The 17,814-nt window shown below is 45.1% G+C and overlaps 1 protein-coding gene across 1 annotated transcript in view; it reads left to right on the top strand.

Annotated features, from left to right (window-relative positions):
* Positions 1-687: 687 nt before the first annotated feature.
* USP10 (ubiquitin specific peptidase 10) overlaps positions 688-17,814 on the top strand; it is a 63,206-nt gene continuing 46,079 nt past the window's right edge. The window contains exon 1 of the mRNA XM_019979364.2: positions 688-815. Coding sequence (XP_019834923.1) covers positions 795-815 — 21 coding nt within the window. The 5' untranslated portion in view covers positions 688-794. The remainder of the gene's footprint in view (positions 816-17,814) is intronic.

A 17,814-nucleotide genomic window follows, 5' to 3' on the forward strand; every position in this document is an offset into this window, starting at 1 on the left:
CCAAAGACTCAGCTGGAGGGGCCGAAGCAGGTGGTACCCTGCATGGTCAGGTGGGGCTCACTGTTTCTGGAACCAATGACCCGAAAACTGGTCTGTCTGCACACATGCATGTAGGTGTGTGATAGGTAACACTGGATGCTTATCATTTGCCAGGCCCCAATCCTAAACGCTTTACGGGTGCGTTTTTATTTTTTTTTAAATATTCTCCGATGCCTAGTTAAAGGCGTGGCACAGTGCAGGCGCTCAGTGTGTTTGTGGAATGAATGAAAAGTGAACAAATAAGAATGGGTGGATGCGACCTCCATAAACGCAACTGCTCTGAGATCTTCAGCTCGCACTTCGGAGACCCCGGCCCAAGGGTTCGGCGGACCGGGCCGACCTCAGGCCGCAGCTCCCGGCCCGGACTTCCCGAGTCCCGCCAAGCACCGCCCAGGTGGCCTCCGGGGTGGTGAGAAGCTCGGGCAGACCAGGCGCTCCGGCGTTATCACCTCCGTCCCCCGCGCTTTCCCTCCCGGCCCGGCAGCTAGGGTCTGCAGAGGGCGGGGCCGTATCCGCCTAGGGGCGCGGGCTCAGGGTCCACCCCAGGCCGGCTCCCGCCGCGCACGCCCACCTGTCGGCTGCGCATGCGCAGCGCAGGCCCGGCGCGCCCGGCCTCCCCACGCCCCGCGGCGCGCGGCCAGTGCGCAGGCGCGGCGGCCGATGCGAGTGTGTATGTGCGGGCGAGAAGATGGCGGCGGCGGGGGAAGCAGCGTGAGGAGCCGGACGAGCGCCGAGGCTCATTGAAACGGGCCGCCATGGCCCTCCGCAGCCCGCAGGTAGCCGCCAGCCGGCGCCCTCGGCGGGAAGGGATCCCAGGCCGCGGGCGGGCGGGCGCCGGGGCGGACGGGCGGGCGGGCGCACCCCGGCTCTGAACGAGCGTGTGGGAGTGGGGGAGGGCGCCGGGACACGCTCCCCGGGACTAGGCCCCGAGCCTCCCGCTGCCTCCGCGTCTCGGCCGCCCTCAGCCCGGCCAGGCCCGTGCCCGAGCCCGCCGGGCCCCACCTCGTGGGGGCGGCAGAGAGGGGGAGCCCGGGCCGGCCTGGAGAGGGTATGGGGGGGGGGGTGCGAAGGGGTTAACCTCAGGGCTGGACCGCGGGGCGAGCCGGCGGTAAGGATGGGGCCCTGGCCGTCCCGGGAGGCGGCCGAGGGGCTTCGGGAGGCCCGGGAGCGGCAGAGCCTTCCACGCCCTCCGGTTGCCTCTCTGCCCGCAGCGAACCACCAAGATTTGGGGGTGCACCGTTTTCCCCGTGGCACTAAAGGTTGCTTTCGCAGTTTGATTGACCCCGTTGCCGGGGTTGGGGTGGAGTGGGGTGGGGTGGGGGTGAGTGAGATTGCTGGTTTTCTGGCTTTTAGATTCAAGTGACTGAGAAGCAGCTTAAGGTTACTGTTGCAAAGGGGACTCGAAATAACTCGCCAGGACTATACTTTTATTAATACCTGCCTTTGAGTGACATGCTTTGCATGAATCCGTTTCAGCCCGTCTGACACTATACTAACGCACACTGTCAGAGCGGTCTCTCAGGCTTAGGGGCCACTTAAGATAATCCCGTAGTGGAAAGAAAGAGGAACGAGCACGCTTTTAGGGAGATAGTTTAGAGTTGAACTCAGTGCTCCCTACTCTCCCAAATACAGTTGCTCTGTTTGAAAATCAGCATGTGGTCTTATTTGTCGAGCTTGCTGTGTAGACCACTGATTTGTCGACTTCCACTCCCTGGAAGTTGTTGCACTTTTTTGTATCAACTGTGTGCTGTAGTATTAACTTTGTATTAAATATAGGGAAATGGAACGGAGTAGCTACTGGAAAACTGGTGGCCGGTAAATCATAACTCTCTCTAAGCAGTTGGTTTTTGTTGCCCTTTTGGGAATGGAGTAGGTTTTAATAACTTGTAATTAACGCGTGTCGCGGAATTTAAGACGCGATAATTAAAAAAAAAAAATGAGATCTTAACAGGAAGCTGCAATTTTGTTAAATTTTTGGCGCTTCAGTTTGCTCTACAACTTTCCGCCTTTAACTTTTTGTTCACTAGTACGTCTGCTTTTGAAAGTAACTCAGTAAAGTTCTATGCACAAAAAAAGGCTTAGTGGTTGAATAAGTTTTACGTGTGTAATTCAAAGATTTCTTAAGAAATTTAGTATTTGCCTTTTTCTCAACTTAAATATTAAGATAAATAGCTACAAAATAGGTACAAGGTTCATTGTGAACGAATGGGTCATAGTCTTAGTGATTTTGAAATGAAAGAAGCATGTTTAGGCATAATTCACTTCATTATCATAAGCACCCGTCGCAGGGCAAAATTGAAATGTTAATGAGCAGTGATAATATGTAAACGTGATTGTAATTTCGTTTGCTTTCCTTGTCCTAGTGTTTGTTTTATACAGCATTATTGCCTGCATGTTGTACATCTTTGGAAAATTAAGGTGGCAACAGTTAGCTGAACATAAATGTTAGCAACACTTTGGGCTTATTCTTTTAAAGTATGATTGAAATGCTTTTAAGTTCTAGCATAGAGAAGGTAGGAAAGGAAATGGTATGATTTCTCATACTTTTCGTAATTTTCTTTTTAGAAGAGTAGTAATGAAAACAGGTAATGAAATCATGTATGTGACAGGATTTAATGGTTGGATCCTGCATAAGTCAGGCTGAGCGTTTTAATAATTCAGTTTTATTCAGTTACCTCCTGTCCTAAGGGTACTGCCTTGGTCATTGCCATTCATACAAATACTGATGGAGCGATCACCCTGTGCTAAGCACGATGATGCATGTTACGTGTTTACTGTGGGGGTTAACAACCACAGATTAGCAGTCGGGGCTCTATTTCATTTTATTTTTTTCTTAGGTTTTTTTAAGGGTCCTATTTTAAAATTGGATTTTTAAGGTTACAGTTGATAAAAAGAAAAAAAATATTTATTTGACCCAAAATATAAAAAATATTATAATTTATATATATATATACATACACTTCATAAAAAAAAAAGAAAGAAAAAAAAAATAAAACATTTATAGACTATATCCTATTTCCATAGTATTGATTGAACCCTTTTCCCTGGATTGACGTGAAACTGAAAAACTTGGAAACATTTCTAATGCGGATAGCTTTCAACACATTTTAACAAACCCAAATAATGAACTTTGACAATTGAGGTGAAAGTACATCTCTAATTAATATTTGTTGTCACGAGGGAACTGATGAAATGATTTGGGATAATTAATTTGAACTGACCAGTGCTGTCTTAAACTGGAAGAAGCGTTTGTGATCGTTGCAGCTGTTCTTAGTGAAATCTCTACAGTAACGCTTCTTACACCCTATTTGAATATCATGTGGCTGCTCCTGTCCTGGTCCTCTGCAGCGGGCTCACCTCAATCTTTTCCTTACCTAGGTTAAAATAATGTGGCCCCTTATTTTACACTGTGGGATTTCTTGGATCCAACTTTGAGCATATGGTAGAGTGTTACTGAAGCATTGAATATCTTTGTAACTGACAGCTGTGTTAGTAGTTCTCCAAAGAGAAGCATTTTTATTGGCGTTTCATAGTGAGCAGCTGAAGTAAATAAAATTATTTGAAGTATAGGATATTTGGAGATACTGGTGTTCGTTTGTAGAGTGACAGCAAAATCTTGAAACAGGTCCTTGCACTAGATATGCTATTTAAAGTTTGAGTTGATGATCTCCTCCGTGGTTCCTGCAGACCAGCAGTGGAGGTGAGAGCCCCATCCAGGGCCTCCCCTCACGCTCTGGAGCCCATCTTGTGGGGACCAAGTGATGAAGTGATGGCAAGTAATAAGTGGACCCGCCTCACTCTAAATTCCTCTCCAGAGCAAAAGTTAGGACGTTTATTTCACATTTTTTTGAATGTAGAACTAACATGACTTGAATAGTGGGTCACATAGGAAAACTAAAGGAAGAAAAAAAATTCCGAAGCTTAATGATTATTTAATGTCAGGCCTAGTGGCACATTTACTTTGTGCTGTGCTCAGACTATAATATTCAAGTAATTGAGAAAAGTTGTATCATTTCAACCTGAAGTAGTTACATCAAGATTGTTTGTTTGTTTGTTTGTGCTTTTACAAATGTCAGACATGCAAGTGCTTGCTGTTAAGAGGTCTGGCTTTTCAAGTGGCACATTGAAGGTGGTTGCTGAGGACACTTCTTCCTGACAATACACTAAGTATGAAAACCAGTGGGAAGCGCTTGCTTTTGAATTTGTAATTACGCTGTCACAGTTCTCTTTACTGCCACACAGGCAAGAATCACTGTGGCACAAAACAGATAAATCTGTTTGCAGTGGAATTTCCTGGCCTTGGGCCATGGGATTACTGTCATTTGTCACTTTAGTGCTACTTCAGCAGTGTAGATGTTCAATTCCAAAGACTTGCATGTGCTTGGACTGCAGTTTTCCTGTTTTTTGACGTGATCTCCCAATAGGTCTTTCTGTGATCTTTTCTGTCAGTGCAGGCTGGAGGAAGAACTGAGTGTAGGCAAAATAAAGATAGCCCTTGGGGTAGGTTTATAGTACTATTTGTTTCAAGGATCAGGCACTGTAGGATCTGTCGTAAGCCTCAAGGTGGAGTCTTCAGAGCGTAGACTTTGCATGAGTGGGCCACTTTCTGACTATTTGAAAGCTCCTCAGTCGTGACCCCATTTTCAGCAGAGGACCCGAGAAACCAATAGCTCCATGCTGCTCCCTGTCTGGAAAGACCCTGTGCTCGGGTTGCCCTCTCCCGGGAGTAGGCTTGCTGAGGTGTAGAGGTGGAAGTGTGGTTTGGGGTGGGCAGGACACAGCCAGTCTTCCTGGACATGCCCTCTCTGGCTGCCTTGAGAGCTGAGAGATGACGAGGTGCTCGGACCACGTGCTAGCCCAGGGCTGCTCCTCTGCTCTCCCTCTTCAGGCCTCTCCCTCCTGGGCTTTGTCTGCAGCTTTTTTTGGTTGTCATTCTTCAGGTCAGTTCTCACTTTATTTTTCTGATTATCAGCTCAAGGACCATCTCACCATCTCATAAGCCTACACTCTCTGGTTTAAGAGTCTCACAAGTAGTGCATTGAAAATGAAAATACCTCCTAGTAGAAAGACTGGTGCCCCACTCTTGTGCCTTTGGTATCCAAGTTTTACACCTAGCTGCCTGCCTTTCTCTCTCTGATGGTAGTACAGTTTTGTTTCCCCACTTGTACTTGTTTTATGGAGAAATGCTGCTTTTTATCTGTGTGTATTACATGCACACAGTTGGCATACCAGTGCTCTTTTCTAGCAAAGTAGTCTTTAAAGTGTCAAAAGATCAGCGTGATAGCTGCAAACTTATATTGTCATTGGAGCTACTGTGGAAAAAAAATTAAATGTAACTTGAATAATATTAGAGATTTCAAGCATGCCTTGCTGTAAGACACTGAATGTAGGGAAAAAAAAACCTTGCATTTAAGACTGAACAAAATAGAGGGCTTCATGTTACAGACCTGTTATTGTGGATGAGCTGGCTGGGGAGGGAAGGGAGGAGTCCCATGAATAGCCCCCTCACCCCCCCATCCTCACCCCTCTCCCGAGCTGTAGTTCCATGAGAGCCATTGGATGCACTGGAAGTGGTGGGGATGGTTTTTTGGACCATTTTCTTAATTTACTTTCCTCACTGTTCAGGAAAATAGACGTTTATCATTATTGTGAGTACAAGTCAAAAGTATTCTTTGTTTTAAAATATGTTGACTAAAGCTAGATCTCTGTATAAATTGTCTGCTGCAAGCCATGGGCCTTGTGAACTACATCCAGAACCACCCAAGAACATTTAATACATGGCTGTGTGTGGAGAGTTTTGATTCGGCTTCTGGAGAAGGAAATGGCAGCCCACTCCAGAGTTCTTGCCTGGAGAATCCCAGGGACGGTGGAGCCTGGTAGGCTGCCGTCTATGGGGTCTCACAGAGTCAGACACGATTGAAGTGACTTAGCAGCAGCAGCAGCTGGGCTATGAGTTAGTCTACATTGTTTAATTATTCTCACATAAAGATAGTATCCTTTTCTCTGGATATAAGTGATGCATTTTAAATTTTATTACACTCATTTAAATTTAGTTAGGGCCAACTTGTTAATTTATTTGGTATTCTGGTAACCGTCAAGAGCATTTCTAGTTTTCCTCCTCTTATGTGTCTCTCCTATTTTAGACAGTTTATAACTCCAGAGGAGTGAAGCAATGCCTCTTGAGAGACTTTCATCATTAAAGTATGTACTCTCTATTTTTTCCTGAAAATATCAGTCTTTTTACTTTTAACAGCACTTGGGAGGATATAAAAGAGAATTTGAAAATGACGTTTAATTCTTGAGTTTTTGGAGATTCTTGCCTGATGTTGTAGAAAACTTCTGTCTCTTAATATTTAAATGGTAATTCTCCTTGGATGGTTACCAAGATGTGTGTGTTTATTTGAGACCTGGAGAGTAGGCCTTTGGGGTAGATCTGGTGATTGGACAAGGAGGAGCATATTTATTATGAAATGAAACATTACAGCGATCAGCATGTGGAGTGGTTGTGTAGTTTATAAACTGCATGGTTTGTGAAGTGCTGTGGCTGGCATGATCCTTAAGCAACCCTGTAATGTATTCCTATTACACCATTTTACAGATGGGTAAAGTGAGACTCAGGAGGTTGTGATTGAAGTCACGTGGCCGTGAAAGGCGCTATCGGGGACTTAAGAGCAGGTTTTGGACTTCTAGCCTCTGTCGTTTATACTTGGCCAGACCGATAAAGGCCTGCCGTTTCACAGTGCAATTTCCATATGATAGTTCTCAGAGAAGGTTTATGGAATGACCGAATGAATGAAATAAAGGTTTACATGTTTAAGTAATTATTTAGAGCTGGAAAAGGAAATGGCAACCCACTCCAGTATTCTTGCTTGGAAAACCCCGTGGACAGAAGAGCCTGGCAACCTACAGTCCACGGGGTCGCAAAGAGTTGGGCACAACTTAGCAACTAAACAGCAACAACCAGTCTGTTACTAATTATTAATTGCTAGATTCTGTGTAGAGTGCATTTTGGTAAATCTTGTTCATTGATTTTAAAATACAAAATAAAGACTTGAATTTCTTTTTTTTTTTTTTAAGACTTGAGTTTCTGAAACAGACACATTTAAAGTAAAAAGTCACTGCCCCCTCCCTGATCTTGGTCCCATTGGTCTGTCTGGTGTGCCTTTCCTATTCTGACACTGTTTTTGTTCCCTTGTCTCATAATGCAGTCTTCTAACCAGATGGTTGGGCTTCCCTTGTGGCTCAGCTGGTTAAGAATCCACCTGCACTGCGGGAGACCTGGGTTTGACCCCTAGGTTGGGAAGGTCCCCTGGAGAAGGAACAGCTGCCCACTCCAGGATTCTGGCCTGGAGAAGTCCATGGACTGGATATGGGTAGCCCATGAGGTCTCAAAGAGTCGGACCCTGAGCGACACCGAGTGACTTTCGCATGCACGCAACTGTATAGTCAGTGGGCTGGACTTTTTGGAGCACCTCTTGTTTCTAAAATTATTGAAGCTGTGTATTCAGGTAGAATAGACTTTTTCTTATTTTTATTGGCTTTTGCCAGGGGATGGAGCAGATGTTCTGGAGGTTAAAGTGGTTCTCTGTGACCCAGTATACTGAGAACTGTGGAAGTGCTGTAGAAATCTATGACTATTAAAATGCCTGAACAAATTTTTTTTTTAAGAAATGGTATTTTGAACACATTCAACCCCATAATTATAGCAGTCATGGTGTCCAATTTCTATATTGTAAAAAAAAAAGGTCTGATTCAGATTCACATTCTAATCTGTTGGTCAACTCTGCATTAGAGAAGACCCCTGAGAGGACAAACCTTTGGTTAGTTTGAGAGGTTAGTAGGTCATCAGCCTTGGTGACTAGTGGGGAATTGGGTAATGAACCTGGACTTTCTCCTGTCTTATCCAAAATCAGACTTTCCTCACTTCCCCACTTTGTTTCTTTCTTTCTTTCTTTTTCGCCACACTGCGATCTTAGTTCCCTGACCAGGGAGTAAACCTGTGTCCCCTGCAGTGACCTATGGAGTCCTAACCACTGGACCACCAGGAAATTCTCTAAAAGATGAAAATCTTTAATTCATTAGTTATTTGGAGGCAGAGTGGGAGATACATTTTGCTTAGTAACATTAAGAAAATAATTAGTGGTAAATTAAAACATGAAGTATTTTTATGTTAAAAAACTTAAAACTACATATTAATTTGATCAAAAAGCAAGTTAGACTGTGAAATATTTGAAAAAGATTGAGAAAGATTTTTTCATAAAATATCTGTCAATAAGGTGATTCATGTTTGGTCTGTCCCCTTTGTATTTATTGAAATACTGCAGTGGCAAGAAAAGAAAAACAAATCCTAAAGAACTGGCCCACTCCTCATGTCTGCTTCCTCTCCCCAGAAATCATATTCCACCACTTCTAATGCAAAGTCAGGTCTTCCAAGGGTAGTATTCTGTGTCTTTGGAATTAATTTGTAATATACCAGGCACTTTTATTCAGAACTACATATAAAGGACTTTATATCTTTTGTGATTGCTCAAACAAAGAATTTTGGTGGCCAGGCGTTAGCAGGATAGAGCTGAAAAGAGATCTGTGCTTTGGGAGTTGACAGCATAGTAGGAGAGAGAAACAGGCTAATTGGTGAATCCCCTTTTTAGGGTGGTAATTCCTGTAACAGAAGTGTGAACAATATAGTCAGAAACTTTCATTCATTCGTTCAGCAAGTCATTGAGTGGCTGCTGTGTACCATGCACTGAGGATGGAGTGATAAGCAGAGATGGGCATTGTCCGTCTTACCAGGGAGCTTACTGTGGAGAGAGACACCCACACTAATCAGATAGTCGCAGGAATGCAGAGGGCCATTCCACACTGAAGACCGAGTCTGGAGGAAGGGCAGGGGAGGCAGGAGACCGGCTCCCAGAAGCAGGGCCTGGGTGATACCCAGTCTGAGATGGCTCTGTGGCTGCAGGGCCTGGGGAGCCCCTGAGAACTCAGAACTGGGTGCCAAGGCGGTGGCGGTGGTGAGGCGGCCAGTCTTACCCCGGCGAGAGCGTGGAAGAGGGTGACGCATTCATGCTGCCTGCCCTGCAGAACCATCCTGCAGGCTCATGGTGGCCACAAACTTGAGCTTGGGGAGGGTGCGGAGGAGGTGGGGGGAGTGGCAGTGCTATGTGGGTTGGAAAGGGGAGCGTCAGGGGAAGCTGAGAAGAAGCGTCAGGAGAAGCCAGTCGACTCTCTTAGAAAGGCGACATTTGGGCAGAGAAGCTCAGGGATGGGGTTTTGTGGGGAGCACATGCAGAAGAGCAGAGTGTTTAGGCCTGCGGCCTGTTTGGGAGACAGACCTGTGCTCGGTGGGTGACTGCCTGGTGTGTAGGGTGGGATGCTGGGACGGTGTGGGGGGGTTGGGGGACAAAGGACTTTGGTAGTTCAGCCTTGGTGGTGGTGGGTGTCTGAAAGCACAGGCTCTGTGAGGGTTGCTGGCGGAGGTGGTTGTTCTAGGCCCGGTTGGGGTCCTCCCCAGGGTGGCAAAGGTGTCCTCTGCTGGCTCTCCTCTAGATCTCAGAATGTTTTTTCTGCTCACTTCAGCACCTTAAACCCTAAAACTTTGAGCAGGGAAAATGTAGGATGTTTGGGGATATCTGAGGCAGATTAGTGCAAGGCAAATAGCCCTTGAGTGTCCTCAGTGATAATTGGATAGAGTTGTTAGGGAAGTCATATGGGGACATCAGTTAGTTCAGTTCAGTTGCTCAGTCGTGTCCGACTCTTTGCGACCCCAAGGACTGCAGCACCCCAGGCTTTCCTGTTCATCACCACCTCCCAGAGCTTGCTCAGACTCATGTCCATCGAGTCGGTGATGCCATCCAACCATCTCATTCTCTGTCATCCTCTTCTCCTCCTGCCTTCAATCTTTCCCAGCATCAGAGTCTTTTCCAGTGAGTCCGTTCTTTGCATCAGGTGACCAAAGTATTGGGGTTTCAGCTTCAGCATCAGCCCTTCCAATGAATTTTCAGGACTGATTTCCTTTAGAATGGACTGGTTGGATCTCCTTGCAGTCCAACGGACTCTCAAGAGTCTTCTCCAACACCACCGTTCAAAAGCATCAATTCTTCGGCCCTCAGCTTTCTTTATAGTGCAACTCTCACATCCATACGTGACTACTGGAAAAACCAAAGCTTTGACTAGACGGACCTTTGTTGGCAAAATAATGTCTCTGCTTTTTAATATGCTATCTAGGTTGGTCATAGCTTTTCTTCCAAGGAGCAAGCGTCTTTTAATTTCATGGCTGCAGTCACCATCTGCAGTGATTTTGGAACCCAAGAAAATAATGTCTCTCACTGTTTCCATTGTTTTTCCATCTGTTTGCCATGGAGTGATGGGACTGGATGCCATGGTCTTAGTTTTTTGAATGTTGAGTTTTAAGCCAACTTTTTCACTCTTTTCTTTCACCTTCATCAAGAGGCTCTTTAGTTTCTCTTCACTTTCTGCCCATATTCTCTTTAATTTTTTTGGGAGGGGGGCAACTTTAAAAACCAGCATTTATTCCTTGATTGTAAAGAAAATATATCACCCATATATCATGACTCTGAGATGACTTCTGTTAATATTTTTAAATGCTTCCCTTTAAATTTTAGACATTTGGGCTCATTTTACACAATGTGCTGTGCTGTGCTTTGCTTAGTCACTCAGTTGTGTCCGACTCTTTGTGACCCCATGGACTACACAGTCCATGGAATTCTCCAGGCCAGGATTCTTTACCAACTGAGCCACAAGGGAAGCCCAAGAATGCTGGAGTCGGTAGCCTATCCCTTCTCCAGCGGATCTTCCCCACCTAGGAATCAAACCAGGGTCTCCTGCATTGCATGCGGATCTTTACCAGCTGATCTATCAGGGAAGGCCCATTTTATATAGTAGTATTTCTAGTAGTATTTCTTAAGTCATGATCCTTGGTCGTGGTCTTCTCAGTTGAACCACCTGGCATCCTGGTGGCCATCCAGACCCACTGACTAGGGACCCCTGATTAGGCCCCCAGCTGTGTCCCCTCAGCCCCCAGGGCCTCAGCCTGACACAGGTGTCAGAGCCTCTGCATGCTTTTGTTTGCCGCCTTTCCCCTTAAGCTGCAGAGCCCTTTCCCATGAATAGAATTAACTGAGTAATATTTTGGACATTTAAAAACATTTTCAGTCTAGGTTAGGTATGAACAACAACAAAAGACGCCAGTTTGTGGCCCTCTGCAAGATAATGTTAGTAATTTTAGTCCTGAATCGAGTGACTTGTGGAAACAGAACCGACTGAGGAGCCTGACACGTTGCCACTTTGAAGACGTGCCACCCTGGGTCTTGAGCCTGAGAGTTCAGTTTTGTTGGAAGTTCAGTAGCTAAACTGATGGACAAATTCCTCTCCGCAAACATTTATCCAACTCTTGCTCTAAATTGTATTATATTCCCCAAAGCCATTAGAAACTGCTGGGTGCCATGTGGTGAGATAGGACTCTCAGTGTGGGGGCAGCTCGGGCTTCGCCCCAACTCCGTTTAACTATGACTGTCTGCCGTCTTTGAGAATTGGGGCATAGCATTAAGCCAATTTGCCATTGGAAATTCTTGCAGCCTTTTTTTGTTGTTGTTGCTGGTCATGGATTTGTCAGCTTTGAAGTTCTTGTCTCCAGTTTTTCACAAATTGGTGCTAAAGTAACACTCTTGGTTCCATCTTGGTTCTTACTGAATTCTTGGCTTTTCCATGCCACACTACACAGTGTGAGTTAAGTGCCAGGAGCACAAACTTTCTTTTCCATGTGTGACTGGAGTTCTATTCCATGAAAATGAGATAAGAGATTGCTTTGAAAAAAAAAAAATCTTGAGCAGTCTCTTTAGTTTTGGCTGGAAGCTTCTCTGGCTGTAACTTGAACTTCACTCACAATGACTCTGTAGCAATATCCTAGCCATGACTGGTCTTGGACACAGAGTTGCCACAGCTCAGTTTGGAAAGACTTGGCCTCTCACCCCCTGACACATGTTGAACAAATGAGTTTCTTTTCTTTTTAAAATGGACAGAAGGTAAAATATGTTGCCATTTTGTTTCTTTGCCATTGATTTCTTTTTGGTTGAAAGCATAGATCTGAGTTAGCTTCCTCCCTTCCCTGTGAAGAAGGGAAGGACTCCCAAGCCTGTCCTGCACAGGAGCCTGGAGGGCCCTGTGGACTTTGGTGCTGGGGATGCCTTGTTCTTCCTCCCAGTCAGTCAGCTCTTCCTGGAGGCCTGCAGGCTGCTGGCCCCGGATGGGCAGAGTGCCCGAGCGGTGGAAGGAACGCATGGCCCTGCCTGGCGGAGGAGGGCACAGCACACAGATGTTGTCTGGCAGAACATACTTCTAGTCCTGGGAGTGAAGGTCAGGACCACAGGGTGCAGGAACCACAAGGCACAGATTTGCCCTCCCTAGACATACCTTTATAGTAAGAGAGCTGCTGCAAAAGAGGTGGGCTGCTCCTGAGGTTTTCAGATGGATTGCAGTTCTTGCGTTAAGAATTCAGGTGACCTCTAGGCTTTCTTGAAGGGTTTCGTGACTCTCCTTATTCGTGTTGTATAGTTTGTTGAATCCAGGCGACTCATCTGTATATCAGCTAATCTGTTTTGTTTCATTCTTTGGGCTGTTTCTCAACAGGTTTAGCTGAGATCAGAGGACCGTTACTGATGCAATAAATACCTTCATGGTAGCCTTCCCCGTAGTGGTCCAGAGCATTGATCCTTGGTTGACTTGGTCTGAGCAAATGCCTTTATCTCCAAATTCCAGAGCCACAGAGCTGTCTACCTTCCCAGGTGGAGAGCCTGAGTATGTCATTGGTGAGTGTGGAAAGAGAGCTTTTCCATTGGCTTACTGGCTCAGTTATGTTTTGTGTTTCCTACCTTTGTCATCTTAGATATCTCAGCCAGTGTCATCGTTCGCCCACTGGTTATTTCCACCCCCCCCCCCCCGACTGGTTATTTTTTTAACTCAGCTGTGTGCCAACAAAAATGAGCACAGATAAGTTGTCTCTGCTGCAGCACGCTACCCCCTCTGTCCACGCGCTTGCTCCCTGGCCCCAGGCCACTTGGAGTGGGTGAGTCTTCTCAGGCAGGCCTGCCTCCGTGCCCTCTTTATTTATTTTAGTTTTTCAAAGTGGACAGCTTGGTTTATTTTGCATTTTTCCTAGGACCAGACCTTATAGATGGCATTGTTGTTGTTTACTTGCTAAGTTGTGTCTGACTCTTTTGTGACCCCTGGACTGATGGGCTACAAATGGTAATATTTTCAAGTTATTGCCTCTTTTGTATTGTGTATTATTTTTCATTTGGCAGGATCATAATTGAAACTGAGAGTATGCTCTAAAATACCATACTTTGAAGTAATCTTAAAGTTGTTGTTCATTCACTAAATCATGTTCGACTTTTTTCCGACCCCATGGACTGAAGCACACCAGGCTCCCCCTGTCTTTCACTGTCTCCAGGAGTTGGCTAGAATTCATGTCCACTGAGTCAGTGAAGTTAAAATTGTTTTATGTCTGGCAATAGCAGATGACGTTCCACCATTTACTTCTGTTTATGTTCAGGGAAAAAGACTTTCTGACCTAATTGGAGATTTCCAGCTCTAATGCCTCTGTGAGTTAAGCTTCAGCTAATATAGTGAAAGAATGAAATGTTAGCTTCATTTTTGAATTTCTTTTCTGCCCTTTTTAAAATCGCAGCCTGCTGCACCCCCGCCACCTTCTTGCCTTGCTTTCTCTTCAGAGCACTTAACACCTGATCCCCTTCATCTGATATCCTAGCAGCTATTTGGTTCATTTTCTCTCTCCCTTTACTAGAGTGGAAGATGAGTGAGGGGAAGGCGTTCTCTTGTTCACTGTTACATTCCCTGAGCCTGGAATGTAATAAGTGCGCAAAATATTGATGAATAATTTATGAAAGACATAACACAGTCTATACATTTAGGTAATCCCTGGTTGACTGTGGGAATGAGGCTAATCACCTGTTAAAATCCAGAATAACTCAGGTTTGTTAGGAAAGTAATTTGCAAAGAGGAGACTCGAACTGAGTTCTGCAGTGTGAGAAGTCAGCTGGGCCAGCTATGTTAGCTGCTGCTTGTAGCTGCACAGGAAGATACCTAAAGTGTTCTCACCCTGTGTAGGAGCAGGCGACTCAGCAGGTGACTAGGCATAGGAAACAATTGGGGCAGGTTCTGAGATGTGCAGTGTGTTGAACTCTGCAGTGCACATGGCAGGTTCTGCAGGGGGAATTCAGGAGTGAAGGAGGTGGGTAACGAGTGGCCTTGAGAATGAATGGGATTTGGGCACATAGAGAGAAAGGAGGAGGGCATTTGATGTGGGCCGGTGCCCCCAGCTTGGGTGGTAAACGGTCACCCAGCCTGAGAGAGGAGTTGGGAGCCCTGCAGTAGTGTCCAGGATACAAGGCTCAGCTTGCTGTAAGGAGGACCCTGGGATGCTGTGCTGCATCCCCTGCTTCTCAGGCTGACGCTACGTTAAAAGTCAATGGGGGGTCCTGTTAATGGCATGTTTGGCTTCTGTAGGTCTGGGCTGGGGTCTGAGAGCAGCATAAACTCCCAGGTGTGTCTGCTGCTGGGCTGGGACCCACACTGAGTAGCAGGGTCGTATAGGACACAGGGAGCGTGAGAGTGTCTGCAAGTCCTGGAATCGTGTGCCGAAATGTGTGCGTGTGCATCCTTGAGGTGGTGGGCCTTGTTTGCTTACATCTCCTCCTCACCACCGCCAAAAAGGCTAGGGGAATCACTGTCTCATAGAAGTAATGTGCCGATTAAACAGGGTCCTAGCTCCCTGACCGGCATCACTTAATTGGGATGCTTCTTTTAATTCATGCAGTTGCTGCTGTTTTTACCAAATGAAATCTTTTGAGCATTTTGATGTTTTGATGAGATTGTCCCAGGAACTGGGTTATGTATATATAATTCAAGATAATCTTCCAAGTTTCTCATCCAAGAGTTTGGAAAAACAATGAAGTTTGCTATTGGCATAAGTGCAAAACCTGGTTTTGAGGAAATAGTGGGCCTTTTGATTTTAAGGTTAAGTCAGAAAGTAACAGTGAATGAATCTAGGGGTTGGCAGCTTGAAATATGGAATGGAGTATAACTTAGCAGTCCAAGTTGAAAGTGTGAGTTCAGAATTCATCTGCCTAGTTGAAGCTGTGAGAGTAGGTGGAAGAATGAGTGGGAAGAATGCTTAATGGGAGAATGAACATCCAGGTGTCAGCCCAGAGGAGAGAGAATGGTTAAGAGCCAGAACCAAGTCCTGAAGAAGGTAGAGTGCCCTCCAGTAAAGATTATTATGAAAAGTGTGTGTGAGTGAGATCTTATTATTAATCAAGTGCTTGATAGGTTGATGAGCTTAAGGATGTAAACTGATTTGGTTTGAATTGGGTTATTTTTGGAAAACCAGAATGTTGGAGGCGAAAGATTTCATTGAGTCAAAAGAGCAATGGAAAATGAGTTCCGTTACAAAGCAGTGTCTCTGTGGAAAAGACATTTCTGAAAAGTTGCATTGGAGTGGAATGTTTCTATCAAATTATTTCTAGTTTAGTTGTGTTATAGTTTTTCTTCTGATTGTTGGGCTTTAACTTGTTAATGACCAATAAACCCTTTAAAAGCACTAAAAGAGTTCCCATTTTACAAACATCTGCTTTGTAGAAAGAAAAAAGCGCCTTCTCTGGATGTGCATCGAGCAGTAGGTGCTCTGAGGCCGTGAACAGTCGCCTCAGATTGTCTCGTGGTTTCTCGCGTGTGGTTTAGAGCCCTCACCGAGTATGGGAGCAGTTGTGCTGCCCCCGCCCCAGTTGTCTGCTTAGTTTCTTCCACTCCTGCATCGCTGGGTCCTGGCAGTGCCCCTGTGTTCAGTGATTCTCAACCCTGACTGCACATCAGATTCACACAGGAAGCATTTGAAATGCTAAGTGAAGCCTTGCTTCCCACCGTGGAAACCCAGAATTGTGGCCTGAGGATGCTCAATTGGTCCTCAGGTGTTAGTCAGGGCTGAGAAGCACTGCCTGATGCCTTTGTCCTGTACAGCTGACCCTGTCCCCTGGCTTGGTGACCTTCACCTTTGTAGGAAAACAGTATTGTGAGCTGACTGGGGTAAAATTTCTTTTCCAGATTTCTGAGCTCCATATGTTTACCATACAAGAGACTTTCTGAAGTCTTGAGTTTTATTTTTCTAATAAAATACTTTTAATCGTAACAGAATCTACATATGTAATTCAAGAATGGAGTTCAATCTATTGTTTTGGCTGGTCAGGTGAACTATACCTCCATAATTAGAATCTTAGGAGGCTGTTTTTCAGCAGGTCGTTAGGTGAAGGTTAAATTGAGAAGGTAAACAGTGGACCAACTCTTCTAACTTTGGTCTTCATTAGCAACCAAAGCAATTCATGAAAGGGAACATTCTATATTCTTTCTCCTTAAAATTGGAAGGAGAGGGGTGTGTGTACCAGCTAAGATGAGTCCTGTTTCTTACACACCTCTCTGTTTTTCAGGGTGTTTGACGAGACCATTGGCAGTGACCAACAGAGGAAAATATGTAGTCACACCTCTTTTGTTCCAAAATGTCTTTTAACATGGAGCTCTGATTAAGTGATGCACTTTCCTTTCTGGCAGGTGGCCTTCAGTAGTCAAGCTTTTGTTGGTTTGATTCCAGCATATTTCATTAAGTGAAAAATCCTGTAGAACAGATGGATTTACAAGTTTCTGCTCATGTAGCATTTTGTTTAATGCAGCCCTAGTTTTGATTCAGCATTGTTGGCACTGATTGTCTCTGTGTAGTGTAGGGTTTGGGTATGTCAGGGGATCTAGGCAGTTGTAAAGGCCAAGCCAGGCATGAACAGTCTGAGGTTGGAGGCTTAGAGAGGCTGGTTACAGTGATAACAGGCAGCGGAATACAGATGCGTGCACTGTAGTTTAGGTCGTGTTGTGTACCACTAGTTAGGGTCTCTGAGCTATGGAACATGAAATCTTAAAGAGCCCTTGTGTGTGAGTATTTATAGAGTGCTTAAGAATTCTGCTCGTGTAAAAGAAAAATGAGTATCGTGGTCCTTGATCTTAAAGAGCTGTTTTTATAAAACAACTGCCTCATCGATTTATTGATAGATGTGTGTCTAGTTAAAAATGTCAACCATATTGAGGTATAATTTAGTACAATAAATGCCAATTTTAAGCTAGCGCTTTGAGTTTTGACAAATGTATATAGGAGGGTAACTGCCCCCACAATCAGGATAGAGAACATTTTCATTGCCTGTAAGTTTCCCTTATGACCCTTCACCATGAATCCTCATCCCTCTCACAGGCAATGACTGAGCTGCTTTTTCTGTCACTATTATAGGCTGAGTTCCCGTTTGCTAGAATTTTCGTTATGTTTTATAGAGTGCTCTGTGTGTTGCTTCCTCTCACTTAGCATAGCATTTTTGGCATTTGCCTATGTGGTGTAGGAATCCTTCCTTTTCAGTGCTGGGTAATAGTCCATTGTAGGGATGGGCCACAGGTTCTCTCTTCACCTCTTGATGGGCATTTGTTGTTCCAGCATTTGGCTGTTATGAATGAAGCTGTTGACCACATTCACGTGCAGGTCTTTGTGTGAACATACATTTTCATTTCTCATGGATAAAATACCTAGAAGTAGAATTTTTCTGTGTCATATGGTGGATGTATGTTTGATTTTTGTAAGAGGCTGCTAAGTTTTTAGAAAGCGGCGGTCACCTTTCACCTCTGCAGCAGCAGTGCCTGTCCCCCTTCTGTGTC

Source organism: Bos indicus, chromosome 18 (genome assembly GCF_029378745.1).
Source record: "Bos indicus isolate NIAB-ARS_2022 breed Sahiwal x Tharparkar chromosome 18, NIAB-ARS_B.indTharparkar_mat_pri_1.0, whole genome shotgun sequence".
Classification (NCBI taxonomy): domain Eukaryota; kingdom Metazoa; phylum Chordata; class Mammalia; order Artiodactyla; family Bovidae; genus Bos; species Bos indicus.